Source organism: Lynx canadensis, chromosome X (assembly GCF_007474595.2).
Source record: "Lynx canadensis isolate LIC74 chromosome X, mLynCan4.pri.v2, whole genome shotgun sequence".
In the NCBI taxonomy this organism is placed as follows: Eukaryota; Metazoa; Chordata; class Mammalia; order Carnivora; family Felidae; genus Lynx; species Lynx canadensis.
In genome coordinates, this window is record NC_044321.2 from 25453793 (window position 1) to 25472657 (window position 18865).

An 18865-nucleotide genomic window follows, 5' to 3' on the forward strand; every position below is an offset into this window, starting at 1 on the left:
AGAGGAGTTAAGTGTCAGTGCCTGAAGCAGGGCAGTGCTGGGTCTTCAGAGACTGCAGTTCCCTCAGGGGGAGGTAATTCTAAGTTAGCTGCATGGGGGGCTCCAGGAGGCTGTGATCACAGGGAGCTGGGCCCAGACCCTCCCGTGGCGGGCTTCAGAATTGAAAGACTAAGCCCAGAATGGAAACTGCCCTTAACACTTACTTTGGGATTGTGCAGAAAGCAGAGGGAAATCACCCCAAGCAGGGATCAAGTGTGTCCTGTGCTCTTCTGCCAGTGCAGGGGAACGCAGTGTACAGATTGGAGGTTTTATTTACAACATGTCCACAGAGTTTCTGCGAAATAAGAGCATGCTCTCTTGTCAAGGGTGCCCAGAATCCCCTGGACTGGCACGCGTTGCCCTGGGTTGGGGGAGCCAAAGCACACGCCACTAAAGCATCATCCACATTAGGTCACCTTGTATGGCATTTGGCAAACTCCAGGCAAGGTCTAGATTTTTGTTGGTGGGTGAAAGAATGAAAGCCAGGGTGGTTTAGGAAGAAGGGTGGCTGAGGGGCGCCTGGGTGGCTCAGTCCGTTAAGCGTCCAACTCTTGGTTTCGGCTCAGGTCATGGTCTCACGGTTTTGTGGGTTCAAGCCCCGCGACACACTTTGCACTGACAGTGCAGAGCCTGCTTGGGATTCTCTCACTCTCACTCTCTCTCTGCCCCTTCCCCACTTGCACGGTCTCTGTCTCTAAATAAATAAGTAAATAAATAAATAAATAAGCAATCAAACAAACAAATGGCAGCTGAGAGGAAGGTAAGTTTTGGGGCCTTGAAACACATTCTAGGAGCTCTGTGTTGCATCTACTAAGGAAGTCTACCTTATGCCAACATTGAATGACATACTTTAATGGGAGAGATACTACTTAGTGTTCCTTGCCAAGCACAATTTTGTATGATAGAGTTGTCTTTGTTCTGGAGCACTGCATGGTTTCTGACATCCCCTGAATTAAAAATGATTTAATTGAGATCATTGTAATGGGTTGAAACTCCAGGGGACCAATTAATCCTGGTAAGAACTGGCATCCTTTAAAGCTCAACACAGGCCACACAATGTGCCATGCACTTTACATGCATTATGGACATCCTACCAGTCCCCAAACAGAGCTCATCAAACCCATTTCACAGATGAAAAGACCGCCTCACAGACTCTGGTGTCGCTGTCCAATTTCACGTGGCTGCTAAGTGACAGGGTTGGAACTAGACCCTTGGCCTGAATTAGTCTGCAGCCCACACTTCCACTGCTCTGCACCTGAGGCTGATGTCGTGGTCTTTAACTCCCCTTTTTTCTCACTACTACAGAAAGTATCTCGGGTACTAAAAAGGACTCTTTTTGCCCAAGACACTGGAGTGGAATACATAACCATAGCAATTAACATATCAAAATAATTGAGAAGTGTGAATAAGGGAGAGAAAGAGATAATATTCAATGACAATAGGATCATCTATATATTCAAAGTCAGCCTCGAAGATCAGGAGCTCACAAAATCATTTTGGACGACCCATCCCATAAAGAAAGTTACATTCATTCAAACAGAACTTACATAAATACATAAAACACTAAGTGTGATTGCTCAAGAAGTGGATTAAAGTATTTTTTTTCTTTGACAGCACATCTGTTCTGGGGTCTCTGTCTTGTGCTATTGCTTCCTACCTCGCATCACTCCTGGGACACGGACCCAATCTCTGAACGATTTGCTATAGGGAAATAGTCCAGAGTTTGCAGGGATGTGACCTTTCACAGGAAGCCTTGCGTCAAGAAACAGGAGCCGTACGTGAGGGGATGCTCCTGCTAGGCCAAGCGTGAGCATCCCCTCACATAGTCCTCAGGGTTCTCAAGGACAGGTGAGTCCTGCCGTAGGAGGGTGGCCTCAGGTCACTAGAGTCGCTGACACGTATGAGATTGAGGACCCTGAATGAGGAATGACAAAAGCACCCACCCAGAACAGTGTGGCCCATAGATGCCTGTCCCCTGCTGTCAGCCCTCAGGATCCCCAAACAGCCTCGGAAGGACGTGGCTGAAACTGGTTTCCACGTAACAGGACGAGAAGGTGAAGAGCTCGGCCTGAGCTTGGTTGACTCTGGTCAGGAGAGGTAGGATTCCCGAGGTGTGCCAGGAGGAAGGCCAGTATCCTGAAGAGGTCAGGGACCACTGTGTATCAGTGGAGACCTCACAGAATCCTTCCTACTGTCATGAGAAATCCAGGCATAATTGTCAGTCAGAGATGGCTTCCTATCCTTCTCAGGGCTAATAGAAAAGTTGGGAGGTCTCAGGTCAGAGAGAGGAGTCTTGGGACATCACATAAGGCAGATTTAGGACACTGACTTCGAAACCTGAGTGGGAGCACCATATCATAGGTGCCTGCCATAGCCGTCACCTGCGGGACACCATGGCACATGTGGCCAAATAAAGTATAAGCCTTCCTCTGAGGAAATGCCCTCAGATCAAGAAAGAGAGGAACCTCGGGCCCTGCCAGGAGTCAGGTCAAGGAAACTGAGTGAGAACGGATGGACCACCCATCCCTGAAAACGGGAAAACAAACCGGGTGGCCCTGCCCTTGCACTCCAGACTTAAATCCCCAGGGCAGGGTGTGAACCTGAGCGCCCCCAACATCACTTATTTTTCAAACAGCGACCTCATTTTCTAGAGGAATTTTACATTCACAGCAAAACTGAGCAGAAAGTACAGAGAACTCCCAGGTACCCTCTTCCTGACGCACACAGCCTCCCCTACTTTCCGCGTCCTGCCCCAGAGTGCTACCTGTGGCGCAACCTGTGAACTCACACCACCACGTCATTAGCTCGGCAAAGCCCTTAGTTACATCAGGCTTTGGTCTTGCTGTTGTACGTTCTGTCCCGATCATCCCTCCCTCCCCCACCCGTAACCCTTGGCAACCACTGATCTTATTACTTTTCCAGCAGTTTTGCCTTTTCCAGAATGTTATACAGTTGGAATCATGCTGTATATAGCCTTTTCAGATTGGCTTCTTTCACTGAGTACTACGCATCTAAAGTTTTTCCCTGTCTTTCTGTGGCTTGATTAGCTCATTTCTTTTCACACCCAACAATACAGACATAACTCAGTGATACGCGGGTTTGGTTCCAGACCACAGCAATAGAGTATCACAATAAAGTGAGTCAAATGAATGTTCTGGTTTCCCGGTGCATATAAAGGTTATGTTTATACTCTACCGTAGTCTATTAAGTGTGCTATAGTATTATGTGTAAACAAAAAACAACATGCATACGTTAATTTTAAAATGCTTCAGTGCTAAAAAAGTGTTAGCCATCGTCTGAGCTTTCAGAAAATCACCCCTTTGCTGGTGGAGGGCCTTGCCTTGATGTTGAGGGCTGCCGACTGATCAAGGTGGTGGTTGCTGAAGGTTGGGGTGGCTGTGGCAATTTCTTAAAATAGGGCAATACTGAAGTTCGCCACCTTGATCGACTCTTCCTCACACAGATAATTTCTCCATAGCATGTGATGCTGTTTGATAGTTTTTTTTACCCACCCCAGAACTTCTTTCACGTTGGAGTCAATTGTCTCAAACTCTGCTGCTGATTTATCAGCTAGGTTTATGTAATATTCTAAATCCTTTGTTGTCATTTCAACAATCTTTCAAGCGTTTTCACCAAGAATAGTTTTTAGCTCAAGAAACTACCTTTTTTTTTTTTTGTTCATCCATTAGAAGCAGCTTCTCATCCATTGAACTCCTCATCTCTTTTATTACGAGATTGCATCAGTGCAGTCCCATCTTTAGGCTCCAATCATAATTCTAGTTCTCATGCTAATTCCAGTTCTCTCCACTCATTTGGTAAATAAGCTTTGGCTTCAATTTTGTCTCCAACTGCATTAACCCCTAACAAGAGAGTCAGCCTGTCCTTTGAAGCTTTGAAGCTGGGCATTGACTTCTCCTATCTAGTTATGAAAGCCCTACGTGGCATCTTCTTGCAGCATCAAGCCGTTTTATTTACACTGAAAATCTGTTTAGTGCAGCCACCTTCACGAATGCTCTTAGCTAGATCTTCTGGGTAACCTGCCGCAGCTTCTCCATCAGCACGTGCCGCTTCACCTCGCGTGCTCATGTTACGGGAAGAACTTTCTCCTTAAACCTCATGAACCAACCTCTGCCGGCTTCACACTTTGCTTACATGGCTGCCTCACCTCTCTCAGCCTTCACAGAATTGAGAGAGCCTAAAGCTCTGGTTTAGGCTTTGGCTTAAAAGAATGTCGGGGCTGGTTTTGATCTTCTATCCAGACCACTCGAACTTTTTCCATATCCACAAGAAGGCTGTTGTGCTTTCTTATCATTTGTGTGCTCACTGGAATAGCACTTTGAATTTCTTTCAAGAACTTTTACTTTGCATTCACAACCTAGATAACTTCAGTGCAAGAGGCCTAGCTTTTGGCTTTCTCGACTTTGGACACGCCTTCCTCACTAAGCTTAATTAATCATTTCTAGCGTTTGATTTAAAGTGGGAGATGTATGACTCTTCCTATCACTTGAATGTTGAGAGGCCAGAGTAGGGTTGGTTATTAATTGGCCAAATTTCAACATCTTTGTGCCTTAGGCAATAAGGAGGCCTGAGGAGAGGGAAACATATGGGGAATGGCCGGTCAGTGGAGCAATCAGCAGTTATCAACTAAACTCACCCTCATATATGGGTGTGATTTGTGGCACCCCAAAACAATTGCAAGAGTGACATCACTGATCACAGATCACGGTAACAAATAACAATGAAAAAGTTTGAGATACTGCAAGTTTTACCAAAATGTGGCACAGAGATACAAAGTGAGCACATGCTTTTGGAACAATGGTGCCAAGAGAATTGCTCGGTACAGGCTTGCCACAAAACTTGAATTTAATAAATGCAATATGTGCAAAGTGCAGTAAAGTGAAGCACAATAAAACAAGGTGTGCTTGTATTCCATTGTTGGGATGTACCATAGTTTATCCATTTACCTGCCAAAAGACGTCTTGGTTGCTTTCAAGTTTTGGCAACTATGAATAATGCTGCTATAAACATCCATGTGCAGGTTTTGTTTTGTTTTTGTTTTGAGGATGTAAGATTTCAACTCATCTGGGTAAATACCAAGAAGCATGATTGCTAGGTGGTATAGTATGTTTAGTTGTTGTTTTATTTAAAAGAACACTCTTTTGAGGTATGATAGACAAAAAGCTGTGCAAATTTAATGTGTACCAATTGATGAATTTGCAGATAAGTACGTACTCATGAAAGTGCCTCCACAATTTGTTATAAAAATATCCATCACCTACAAAGGTTTCCTCCCACCTTATTTATTTATGTATTCTAAGAACAGTCCTTATAAGATCTATCCTCTTAGCCAAATTTTAAGTGTACAATGCAGTATTGTTAACTATAGGCTCTATGCTGTCCAGTAGATCTCTAGGATTTATGTATCTTCTATAACTGAAACTTTGTAACCTTTGATTAATACTTCCCCATTTCACCCTTCTCCCAGACCCTGGCAAGCACCATTCCACTCTCTGCTTCTGTCAGTCTGACTATTTTAGATTCCTCATATAAGTGGTATCTGTCCTTTTGTGTCAGCCTTATTTCATTTAGCATAATGCCCTCCAGGTTCATCTATACTGTTGCAACTGGCAAGGTTTCCTCCTTTCTAAGGGTGAATGATATTTCTTTGTATGTATGTTTCATATTTTCTTTATCCATTTGTCCATCAATAGACATTTAGACTGTTTCTATATCCTAGCTGTTGTGAGTAACACTGCAATGAACATAGGAGTGCAGATATATCTTCAAAATCCTCATTTCAGTCCCTTTGGATATATGACCAGAAGTAGGATTGCTGAATCATATGGTAGTTCTATTTTTAATTTTTTGGTGAACCTCCATACTGTTTTCCAAGTGGCTGTACCAATTTACATTGCCACCAACAGTGTAGATACGTTTGGTGCAGTAAGAAATTTCCAAACCGTCTTGCAGAGTGGCTGTGCCATTTTGCATCCCCACCAACAGTGAATGAGAGTTCTTCTTGCTCCATATCCTCACCAGCATTTGCTGTTGTCAGTGCTTTGAATTTTGGCCACTCTCAAAGGCATGCAGTGGTAATTCATTTTTATTTTTTCAAGTTTATTTATTTTGAGAGAGAGAGAAAGAGAAAGCGATTGTGCAAGCAGGGGAAGAGGAGAGAGTGAGGGAGAGAGAGAGAGAGAATCCCAAGCAAGCTCGGCACTGTCAGAGCAGAGCTGGATGTGGGGCTCAAACTCATGAACCCATGAGATCATGACCTGAGCTGAAATCAAGAGTCAGACGTTTAACCAACTCAGACAGTGAGGTGCCCCTCATTTTTATTTTAATGTGCCACTTTCTAATGACAGATGATGCTAAGCATGTTTTCATATTATTATTTACCATCTACATATCTTCCTTGATGAGGTATCTGTTCATATATTTTGCCCATTTTTTGATTGGGTTGTTGGTTTTCTTCTTGAGTTTTAAGTGTTCTTTGTTTATTTTGGATAACAGCATTCATCAGTATTTTTTTTTTTGTAAACATTTTCTCCCAGTATGGGGCTCATCTTCTTGTTCTCGTGATGTTTTTTTGCAGGGCAAAAGCTTTAATTATAGTGAAGGCTAGCTTATCAATTATTTCTTTCATGGATTCCCATCACTTTTTATATCAGATCTAGAGGAAGTGAGATTCTTGGTCTGAAGGTCCAGTGGCCAGTCATCAGAAGGCGGGGTGGGGGAGGAGTCCACAGCCCTGTGTGGTGTCCAAATGAGGACCCTGAGTGGATATTTAGGACCTAGCAAGCCCAATACAAAGAGGTTCCCACAGAGCCATAAGCACTGAGTGCCTCCTGGTAAGGGTGGTTAACTAAGGTGCCTTTCTCACTTTTTTTTTTTTATGAGTCCCAGGGAACCTTGAGGTATCAATTGCAGTGTAATTGAGAGGAGGGTTTTGCAGCTTTACCGAAAGTCATCATGATAATTTTGAAGGTAAACGTAGAGGATCCCTTGCCATGTTGGAACATGTGGCCCCACTGCCAGCCATGCTGTCACACTAGTCAGTAAAAGGGCTGACAGGCTATAGCCTAAGGCTCACTCTGTCTCCAGTAGGTTCTCAGAGACAGGCTGACTAGGAGAACGATAGCCTCATAAGTTAGAGAGTGTCCTCAATAAAACCTGCAGGAGTGGCTTTGTTTAACACCAAGGTGGAATATCCCTGCTGAAGGTGCATCTCATTGTCCCTCCTCCAGGGGCCCACAGTACTTACTGTTCTGCCTGCTGTTGATGACCACAGAGTCATCATTCCTCAGTATCAGAAGAGGAGGTTCATCCACATGAGAAATGCCACCAGGCCTGAGGATCTCAAGGGGGCTCAGGCCACCACAACAGAAAAGGGTCCCCCTTCTCCTCTCCTGTTTTGGGGATGCTCCCTCAGATTTTCTTATTGCTGGCATTCCTAGGAGCCTCAGAGAACTCTATCCACCAGCATTACTTCTGCAGTCATTTCATGCACGAGGTCTGAACAAGGTGTCAAGAGCCAAGATGAGAACGTTCAAACTGCTCTGAAGCCCCATTCTCCACTGAGAACTCCCTGAAATATTCCCTAACCAGGAAGGTGAGCATGTTGATGCACTTTCTACTGGGGAAGCATGCAGGGAGGGAGCCCATGATGCAGGCAGCACTGCTGAAGGTTGTGAACAAAAAGTATAAGGGGCATTTCCCTGAGATCCTCAAGAGGACCTCTGAGCACTTGGAGCTGGTCTTTGGCCTCGAATTGAAGGAAGTCAAACCCAGTGGCCACTCCTACACCCTTTCCAGCCACCTAGACCTCACCAACGATGGCAGTGTGAACAGTGGCTGAGGCTTTTCTAAGAATGGGCTTCTCATGCCTCTCCTGGGTGTCATCTTCTTGAATGGCAGGTATGACAATGAGGAGGACATCTGGAGATTCCTAAATGCCTTTGAGAATCTGTGTTGAGATGAAGCATTTAATCTTTGGAGAGCCCAGGGAGCTCATCACAGAAAATTGAGAGCAGGAAAGGTACCTGGAGTACAGACAGGTGCCCAACAGTGATCCTCCACGCTATAAATTCCTGTCGGGCCCAAGAACCCACGCTGAACCCAGCAAGATGAAAGTGCTGGAGTTTTAAGCAGTCGACATATTCAATGCGGTCCACGTCAGAATAACACCAGCATTCTTCACAGAGCTAGAACAAAGAATCCTAAAATTTGTATGGAACCAGAAAAGACCCCGAATAGCCAAAGCAATCTTGAAAAAGAAAACCAAAGCAGGAGGCATCACATCCCAGACTTCAAGCTATACTATAAATCTGTAATCATCAAGACAGTATGGTACTGGCACAAAAACAGACACTCAGATCAATGGAACAGAATAGAGAGCCCAGAAAGGGACCCACAAATGTTTGCCCAACTAATCTTTGACAAAGGAGGAAATCCAATGGAAAAAAGACAGTCTCTTCAGCAGATGGTGCTGGGAAAACTGGACAGTGACATGCAGAAGAATCAACTTAGACCACATTCTTAACATCATACACAAAACTAAACTCACAATGGATGAAAGACCTAAATGTAGGGCAGGAAGCCATCAAAATCCGAGAGGAGAAAATAGGCAACAACCTCTTTGACCTCAGCCACAGCAAAGTGTTACTTGACATGTCTCCAGAGACAAGGAAACAAAAGCAGAAATGAACTATCAGGAGGGACCTCATTAAGATAAAAGGCTTCTGCACAGTGAAGCAAACAATCACCAAAACTAAAAGGCAACCGATGGAATGGGACGAGATATTTGCAAACGACATATCAGATGAAGGGTTAGTATCCAAAATCTGTAAAGAACTTTTCAAACTCCACACCCAAAAAACAAAAATCCAGTGAATAAATGGGCAAAAAGACATGACTAGACACTTTTCCAAAGAAGACATCCAGGTGGCTAACAGACACATGAGAAAATGCTCAACATCACCCATCATCAGGGAAATACAAATCAAAACCACAATGAGATACCACCTCACAGCTGTCAGAATGGCTAAAATGAACAACTCACAAAACAACAGATGTTGGCGAGGGTGCGGCAGAAGAGGAACACGTTTGCACTGCTGGTGGAATACAAACTGATGCAGCCACTCTGGAAACAGTATGGAGGTTTCTCAGAAACTTAGAACTACCATACGACCCAGCAATTGTGCTACTAGGTATTAATCCAAAGGATACAAAAATGCCGATTCGAAGGGGCATGTGCACCCCAATGTTTGTAGTAGCACTATGAACAATAGCTCAAGTATGGAAAGAGCCCAAATGTCTATCGACTGATGAATGGATAAAAAAGATGTGGTATGTATATACAATGGAATATTACTCGGTAGCCAAAATCTTGCCATTTGCAACAAGTGGATGGTTCGAACTAGAGAGTATTATGCTAAGCAAAATAAGTCAGTCAGAACAAATATATGATTTCACTTATATGGGGAATTTAAGATACAAAATGGATGAACATACAGGAAGGGAAGCAAAAATAATATAAAAACAGAGAGGGAGACAAACCATAAGAGACTGTTAAATACAGAGAACAAATTGAGGGTGGCCAGAGGGGTGTTGGGTCGGGGGATGGGCTAAATGGGTGATGGGCATTAAGGAGGACACTTGTTGGGATGACCCCTGGGTGTTACATGTAAGTGATGACTCACTAAATTCTATTCCTGAAATTATTATTACACTATATGTTAACTAACTTGGATAAATTAAAGAAATAAAAAAGGAAAGTAAAAACAAAACGAAAAAAAAGTGTTGGCATTTTTGCCAACATCACGGCCTTCCCATGCCATTAGGAAGAGGCTGCCAGATGAGGAAGAGAGAGAGCCCGAGCCGCAGCCAGGGCAGCCTCCACTGCCAAGGCCAGTGCACGTTCTCGGGCCATGTCCAGCAGCTACTCTCCTCCCTAGGGATGGCTGAGGCAGCTTCTTCGTGGTTAAGGAAAGCAGTTGATCTTGAAACTAGCGGAGGGCCCTGGTGCGGCTCATGAGAGCACAGTGTAATACATTTGTGTTTTTGTACATTTTGTTTAAATTGGAGATTTAGCTTTTTCTTCCTAGTTTCAAATGTCTTTCAGTTAAAGTTTTATTTAGCTTCAGAATCCAAGTTTGTGAATGATATGGATCATACATTTATTGGAGTTTATCAGGTTGAAAAATAAGAATTTGGGTATTTTGTAAAACAAATTTGAAACCCTTGAAACATTTCTTGTCACATAGAACTAGGTGCCGTGATGTTGGAGTATGGATTTTTTTGTGGAAAAGGAAACTACTCCACAGTAAAGTCCGTGTGATCATGAGATCCAGAAAAAAAAAAAAAAAAGTGAAATGTAGTCGCTTCTTGGTTTGTTTTCTTCCTTTTAGTCTTTATAAAACTGAAGTAATGTACCTGGATTTGCTTAGCTTAGTCAAAATGAAATTAAATCATAACAAATTTGACTTGCACACTTGCTCTTTAATTGCTCAAATGTTAATTTAGCACCTGCTCTTTGGAAGGCTCCTGGCTAGTACCGGGGATGATAAGAAAAATAGACCCGACCCGTGCCTCTAAAACTGTGGCGTCTAAGAGCAGCTCTCATACAAAGTAGGTGGTGAGTTATTTCCTAAGATGGAAAGGACTAGTAAAAATAAAGGGTAGAAAGGAGGGAGGGGCTCCAGATGAAGAGTACTAGTGTAAAATGCCCTGAGGCAAGGCAGCTTTGGACTTTGGGCAGCTAAAAGCCCTATGATGGGAAGTAATTTGAAGTTATAGCTGTACGGTGGGCTAAATGCGGCTGTGTAACTGGGGAACAGGAGCCACGTGATGGGGCTCCAAGTGGAGAGATTTAAGTCTGGAACGGAAAACTCCCTTTAGCAGTTCCTTTGGGATTGTGAGTAAACCAGAGGGGATCTGCACCCCAGGCAGGGATGGAACGTGTCGGTGCTTCTGACCCCAGTGCAGGTGAATAGAGCACAAACCAGGTGTTTTATGTAAATCATCTTCAGGGAGTTTCTGAGACTCACCCTGAGAGATAAGGGTGGTGCTCTTTTGAGGTTGGAAACTCAGAAGCCACTGGGCGGGCACTCTTTGCTGTAAGTTGGGGAGTCAGAGCCCATTTTATTAAAAGCACTCAAATTCAGTGTTTTTGGTTTTGTTTTGTTTTGTTTTTGTTTTGCTTCTAATGCTGCAAACTTGAAGGGAGGTATGGATTTTAGGTGATGGTGAAATTAATGAGATCGGGGTGTTTGGGTAAATGGGCAGCTGAGAGGAAGGAATTAGTCTTTGAATCCAATTCTAGAAATTTGAGTTGCATTCAACTCGAAAAGATTCCCCCACATATGAAATATGATTTATTGGGGGGAGGGTTTACTTAGAGTGTCTTTAGAAGCAGCATTTTGAACTGATTTAGTGTTCCATGTCCTAAAAGGCATATATTCTCTGACATCTCCTCGACTAAAACGAATATTCCATCAGGGTGGGGGTGGTATCCTCTGGGGTCAAAATAATCCGAATCAATGTAATAACAGGCATTGTGTAAAGTCTCAATGCATTCCGGGCATCTTTCCAGGTACTTTGCATACATTAACCATGTTCCACCAGCCTGTGAGACAGGATTTAACAAACCCACTTCACAGACGCAGGGCCTGAGGCTCACAGAACTTCGTGATGCACCTGGTTCACAGAGCTAATAAGTGATGGGGCTAGGACTAGACCCTTGGTCTGAATTTGTCCAGAGCTCACACTTTTCCGCTTCTCCCAGCCTGAGGCTGGCCCTGGATCACTGAATTCACTTTCTTCAACTCCAAAATGTTTCTCAAGTGAGGAAAAGAAAAACGCTGTGACCAAAATACTGGATTGGAATACACAACCAGAGCAATAAGAATATCAAAATAAATAAGAGATACGAATAAAGGAGAGAGACAGTGACAGTATGATCATCTACCTGTGAAAAATCAGATATCCTCAAAAGATCAGGGGCTCACAAAATCATCTAGTTCCATCCTTCTCTGTAAAAAGTAAATCTTTTAGAGCCACCCTAAGTGTGGTTGGGGAAGAGAAGGAATATATCAGCGGTGGTTTTTTTGTTTCTTTCCTCAGCATACACCTGTCCTGGGCTCCCTGATGTATGCTGCACTTTCCTTATCTTGCAGCACTCTTGGGACCCAGACTCATGTTCTGCAAGATTTGCAATAGAGAAACTAGTCAAGTGTTTACAGGTACATGTCGTTTCCCAGGAAGCCTTTAATTAAGAGACAGGCAAAGATGAGAACCCCCATGAATGAGTACTGAAGAAACAGCTCTCCCAACATATTGGGGTCATCCAAAGACTTAAAGATGGTGACTTGAGCTCAGTGGAAAGAATCCCAGTCTCTGAAAGATATTGTGAGGACCATGAATGAGAAATGATGAGAGACCCCAGCCAGAAGTGGTTAGCATCGCATCCCTACTGTCTGTTCTTGGAGGCACTGAAGGACCATGCTCAGGCCAGGATCACCCTCACTTCCAGCTTGGAATTCTCAGGAAAGGAGGACCTTGATGTAACATGAGCAGCTACAGGAAAGCAGAGAGTGAAGTTACCTGGATGGGTCTTCCATCAAGGTGAGGACCCAAATGTGGACTAAGAGCAGCACCCACCGCACAAACAGAGGCCCCAAATATCTCCTCTGATGCCGACCCTGGGAAGCCCCGGGCAGAGATGTCAGTCTGATTTCAGCCTCAAAGGTCTCAGGGAGGTGAGGGCCTCCGTTTAATGGAAGATGCCTCACTGTTGCAGAGAGAGGGACCTGGACCGTAACAAGAATTCACGTGAAGACCATGAGTGTTCTGAGGGGACCCCCAAAGCAGAGGGGGCTAAATAGAGTCCCGCACCTTTCTTAGCACCGGGGAACCCAGAAGAGCTCCAACTGAGGAGTCGCCTCATTCTACCTCGTGAGTCTCAGGGAAGGAATAGCCTTGTCTCACAGGTCCTAAGTGGAGTCAGGGTGTGGCCCTTGAATGCAAGTGAATCTCTCCCGAAAGAAGGAGGCTCGTAGAGCGCCGCGCCTCTCGCCAGGCTTGTGCAGCCCAGGAAGGGGTAGCCACGCGCCGCGGGACCAGAGATTCCCCTCTGGCAAGTCAGGAGAGTGGAGCTTTGGAGGCCGGCAGGGGGAGGAGCCCCAGGCCCTGACGGACGTGGGGAGGACCCTGGGCCAGGACGCGCGGGGACCACCGAGTTCTCGGCGGCGGGGTCCTAGAGCGCCCCACCCCTGCTTTCGGCCCTCGGAGACCCCGGGCGGCCGCCGCCGAGGGCCGGATGCGGCTGCGCCGACTTCCTTTCGGGCCCGGACCTCAAGGCGGAGGGCGCGCGGCGTTTGTTCGGCGGCGGCCGGATTCCCGGGACCGGGCTGAAAGTGAGGTGAGGACGCCGAGTGGGACCCGAGGAGACGACTCCCCGCGCCCCCGTAACAGAGGGGACCCCTCCCCGCCATGGGCCCGTTTGGCCCTGGCTCCTGGCGGTCCCGGCGGAATGTGAGGCCTAGCAGTCCCGTAGCCGTGGTCCTCGTAGCCACCGGGACGGCCTCAGGGACGGGAGGGCCTTTGTCTAAAGGGAACGATTTCTTTAGGCAAAGGGGGTGGTCTGGGACCTCGCAGGGGACAAGGCGGGACCCTTGGAACTCATGAGGGTACGCCCCTCCGGGTGACTGCGCGGACCCCCACTCCTGCTGGCAGTTTTGGAATGCCCTAGAGTAGCTCGGCTAAGAGAACCCCCCGGTTTTGCCTAGGGGGTGGCTCAGGGAGGGAAAGGCCTTCCCTAAGGAAGGCGGCCCGGTTGGCGGAGGGAGGAGGCTTGGCCCTAAAAGGAGTGAGGGTAGGACCACCCGTACTAACGAGGGGACCTCTCCTCAAAACACGGAGCCGCGGGCGCGCCTGCATGCCTCAGTTGGGTGAGCGGCTGACGCTTGATTTCTGTTCAGGTCACGATCTCATGGCTGGTGAGTTCGAGCCCCGCATCTGGCTCCGCAGCTGACAGCGTGGAGCCCGCTGGGGATTCTCTCCCTCCCTCTCTTTCTGCCCCTCCCCAGCTCCCGCGCTCTGTTTCTCTGGCTCAAAAATAAATATTTTTCAAAAAAATAGGGAAATGCACAGAACTGCACCCCCACTCTCAGATATGGAAGTGTCCAGATAAGGCACCCAGATGTGCCGCACACTAACTTTTCTTCTAGCTACTCATGGACGTGAGGCCTTTGCTTTGAGGCTTGTAGACTCACATAGAGGGAGGAATCCCAAAAGACTCCATCTTTTACTGGTATATTTATTGTTTTTGTTGTTATTGTTAGTGCCCTTGTGATGTCATTTGTACTTTTTAAATGTTTGCTTCCTGGTGAGCCGGTTACACAAAGGCACAGTCTCCTCTGAAGCATGTCTCGGGCCTGAGCTGTAGTTTAAGGGTTGGCTGCCCAGTTTAGCAGAGGAAGAGGAGTCCCATGTCATGCCATATGTCAGGGTATAAATCCTGTAGAAATGAGACAACTACCCCAGAACAGAGGAGGCCACAGAAATTCCACCTGTGCAGTCAGCCTCAGGAAGCCAGGAAGCCAGCCTCTCTGGCTGAAGTACCCCCTCATTTCCTTTAAGGAAACATTTGGTCTAATTGGAGAGGCCCCATTCAGCAAAGGAAGGAGACCTGGTTCCTAATAGGAGTCAAGGTAGTGACACTGATTACAGATGAGCGGACTGTTCCCAGAAAAAGGTGAACCACTTAGAGCCTTCTCAGAACTAGGAGACTCAGACATAGTGACATGATAAGTGTCACTCACTTCTTCCAGGGAATCTCAGGAAAGTGAGGAATCTTATTGGTGGGGGAAGCATCAAGTCAGTGTATAGAAGATTTTCAGGTACTGATAGGACCCAAGGAAAAGACCTAAGAATTGAGGGGACCACCTACACCACAGCATTGAGGGCAACAGAATCCCTTCCTGTCAGCCTTGGAAGTCCACACACAGTTGTAGCTAGATCAGGAAACTTTACTTCTGTCTAGGGGCTCTCAGGGAGGCAGGGGCCTTAGAATGATGGGATAGTCCTTAAGCCAAGACACAAAAGATTTCCAGGTCCTTCCTGAGGTGAGGATGAAGGCACTGATGGATGACTGAGATGAGCACCCACCCAAAGCTCTGGGGCCCACGAAGTTCTGCCCCCTCCAGCCCTGGGAAACCTCAGGTAGAGGTAGCCAGATGTGTCAGCCCTCACTTCCACATCATAAGCCTCAGGGAGATAAGGGCCTTGGTCCAAACCTAGAAGACCCAGGTGGGCTGAGGGAGGAACCTAGATCCTGTGTCCAAATTAGGACTAAAGAGGTAAGTGATGTCAGAAGGGCGAAGTCCGTGGAATCTAACCCCTGCTACCAATCCAGGGAGTCCATGGATAGGGTGACTGGAAGTGGCTCACTGTTTCTTTCATCCTGGGGTTTTCAGGATGGCGAGAATCTTAATACCACCTGAGGGAGCTCAGGTCAACAAAGGGAGGATCTCCAGGTTTCACCAGGACTCACGGAGAGGGCTTTGAGGACTGTGTGCAACTCTGCCCCATACCAGCAGGGCGCCCCCCCCCCCCGTGATCTCTCTCCTTCTCGTCAGTCCCAGGAGTCTCCAGGAATAGTTGTTCATTAGAGGTGCCCATCAGGTCCCACTCAGAGATAACAGGGGAGTGAGAAGATTGATCTGATGGGTCAGTAGCAGGAAGAATCCCAGGCCATCTTTTGAGTAAAAAGTGAGGACTACACATAATAGGGCCTCAGCCCACCTGCTATAGCTTTCAGCCTCTAGAGACTATGGGCACTGTGGCCAAATACGGCCACCCCTCACTTCTACCACTGGGTCTCAGTGACTTGTGGACTTTATTACGAGGAGAATTCCTCAGGTCATGAGAGGGGGAGTCCCAGATCCTCCCAAGAGGCAAAGTGAGGACAGCTGAAGCTACCACCACCACTGCCCTCCACCGAGTAGGGGGAACAGAATCTTTCCAAGTCCCCATGCTCAGCCCCTGAAGGCCCAAAGCTGGATTATTAGGCTGAGACTCCTTCTCATTTCTTTGCATCAAGTCTAAGGGAGGTGAGATCCTGTGCTGAGGGTGTAACACCTGTCAATAGAAGGGAGGGTCCCAAACTCTAGGCGTAGAAAAGATGAGGAATGAGTGAGGACTGAGGACCAACAAGTCCCGCAGCGAGAGGACCCCACAGTGCTGTCAGCACTTCTCAGTTCCTGCTTGTGGGTCCCAGGGAGCTTCGACATGTCAATTTCATGGAAGCACAGGAAAGAGGTCCTGGGCCCTACCAAGAGTTGATGTGATAATCATGGATTATCCTTGAACACAGAGAAGGTACATGCTACCAGTCCCACTTGTCACCTCAGTGAGCCACAGGCAGGGCTGGCAAGCTGGAACCTGGGGCTCACTTAATCTGGCTTCCTCCACTGGGTTCACAGGGGACAGGCTGACCGAGTGCAAGAGCCCTGGGGGTCCCAGAGCCGTGCCTCTCGGAAAACCTGCAGAGGTGGTCTCTCCCTGCTGAGGGGCTCACACTCTCATCTTCCCTGCTCCAGGTGTCGGTAGCTCCTGCCCACACTGCCTGCTGAGCCAGCCATGCCGCGGGGCCATAAGAGTAAGCTCCGTGCCCGCGAGAAACGCCGCCAGGCCCGAAGTGGATCGCAGGGTCTTGAGGGTGCTCAGGCTGCCGCAACAGAGGTTGAAGAGTCCACCTCCTCTCCTGTTTCTGGGGCTGCTCCCCTGAGCTCCTCTGCTGCTGGCACTTCCCAGGAGCCTCAAAAAGGCCAAGCCACCGCCAAGCCTGCTGGGCGTGTTTCACGGCGAAGATCTAAGGCAGGTGCCAAGAGCCAGGTTAAGGAAAGTAAAAATTCGTCCCAGGCCTCAACTTCTGCTGAGAAAGTTCAAAACGATCCTCTAACCAGGAAGGTGGGGATGCTGATGGAATTCCTGCTAGAGAAGCATAACATGAAAGAGCCCATTATGAGGGCAAGTATGCTGAAGATTGTCACCAGAAGGTTTAAGGAGCACTTCCCTGAGATTCTCAAGAGAGCTTCTGAGCACTTGGAGCTGGTGTTTGGCCTCGAGTTAAAGGAAGTCAAGCCCAACGGTCTCGCCTACACCCTCGTCAGCATCCTAGATACCACCGGTGACGGCAGTGTGAGCATTGGCTCTGGCTTACCTAGGAGCGGGCTGCTCATTCCTCTCTTGGGTGTCATCTTCTTGAGTGGCAATCAAGCCTCTGAAGAAGACGTCTGGGAATTCCTGAATATCTTGGGCGTCTATGATGGAAGGAACCATTCAATCTTCGGGGATCCCAGGAAGCTCATCACCCAAGATTTGGTGCAGGAAAAGTACCTGGAGTACCGCCAGGTGCCCGACAGCAATCCTCCACGCTATGAGTTCCTGTGGGGCCAGAGAGCCCATGCTGAAACCAGCAAGATGAAGATCCTCGAGTTTTTGGCCAAGGTCCACGACACCGTCCCCAGTGCCTTCCCATACCATTATGCAGAGGCTCTGCGAGATGAGGAAGAGAGAGCCCGAGTCCGGGCCGCATCTGGCCGCTCTGCTCCTCCTTAGAGAGGGCTGAGGCAGATTCTTCGCTTTGTGTTTGATGAGGTCTGCCAACCTTTTAAGTAGTGAGAGGTTAAGGTGGGGTTGGAGAGACCATAATATATCTTCTTTGTTTTCCTGTTGTGCATTGAGTAGCTTACAAATGTTTTAAAAGAATGTTTAAAGAGAATGTTTCAGAAGAATCTAATAAGATTCAGAATCCAAGTTTATAAATGACATGGATCACATATTGCCGTTTATCAGGTTTAAGAGTAAGGTTTAAGAATAAGATTTAAGAGTAAGAGTTTTGGTATTGTGTAATGTAGCTTGAAAATCCTTGTGTCTTCTTTAAGTTCCAGAACAAGATAATATGGCTTTGGAATGGGGATTTTTTTCAGAAATAGGAAAGAACCAGCAAAAATATAGCTCTAGTTTTAAAATAGAAACAAAGTAAAATGTAGTTACATCTTGGTTTGTCTTATTTTTGTCTGTCTCTTTGTGAAATTCAAGGATATATACCTCAATGTCCTTAATTTATTGAAGAGTTCAGAGAAAATTAAAGAATAATAAATTACGTTCCTCACTCAGTGCCCAGTTTATTCTCACCACTAATTGAGTGTCTCCTCTTTGGAAGGTTATATATTAGTAGCGATGATGCTGACGATAAAGAAGACCCTGCACCTGGCATAGATTTTTAACGGCAGTTACTATATAGGGAAGATGGTGTGATGAATTCTAATACGTAAAAGACAAGTTAAAAAAAAAAAAACAATGAGGAAGGGGGTCAGGTGAAAGTACTAAAGTGTAAATTCTCTGAGCCAGGACACTTTGGGGTCTGGGGCTTTGGAGATTCCTTGCCGCAAAGTAATTTTAAGTGAGCTGCTTGCTGGGCTAGGTGGGGCTGTGATTGTCGTGAGCAGGGGCCAGACCTTCAGATGGGGGGCCTCAGGGTTGAGAGACAACTCTGGAGTGAGACACTGTCCTTAACAGTTACTTTGAGATTGCAGGTAAACCACAGAGCATCACCAACTGGGGAAGGACTAGAAGGTGGTTGGTGCTTTTGTGCAGGTGCGGGTAAGCTTGGTGCGCACAGTGTTTTATGAATGTTGTCTTTGGGAATTTCTCAGAGATAAGGTCGATATTCCCTTAGCAGGATGCCAAGAAGCGCTGTGCTGGCACTCTTTGGCCTGGGGGAACCAGACCCTACTCTGCTAAATAGGTTATGTTGAAT

At 46.6% G+C, this 18865-nt stretch overlaps 1 protein-coding gene and 1 pseudogene across 1 annotated transcript; both read left to right on the plus strand.

Annotated features, from left to right (window-relative positions):
* Nucleotides 1–7011: 7011 nt before the first annotated feature.
* LOC115506739 lies at nucleotides 7012–8186 on the plus strand (annotated as a pseudogene).
* Nucleotides 8187–16680: 8494 nt separating this feature from the next.
* Nucleotides 16681–17661, plus strand: LOC115507576 (melanoma-associated antigen B1-like). Its single transcript, XM_030306000.1, has one exon. The coding sequence runs from the start codon at nucleotides 16681–16683 to the stop codon at nucleotides 17659–17661; it is 981 nt and encodes a 326-aa protein (XP_030161860.1).
* Nucleotides 17662–18865: the final 1204 nt, after the last annotated feature.

Excerpts from the sequence above, each read along its gene's own strand:
- LOC115507576 (XM_030306000.1), top strand. The coding sequence starts at position 16,681 with ATGCCGCGGGGCCATAAGAGTAAGCTCCGTGCCCGCGAGAAACGCCGC.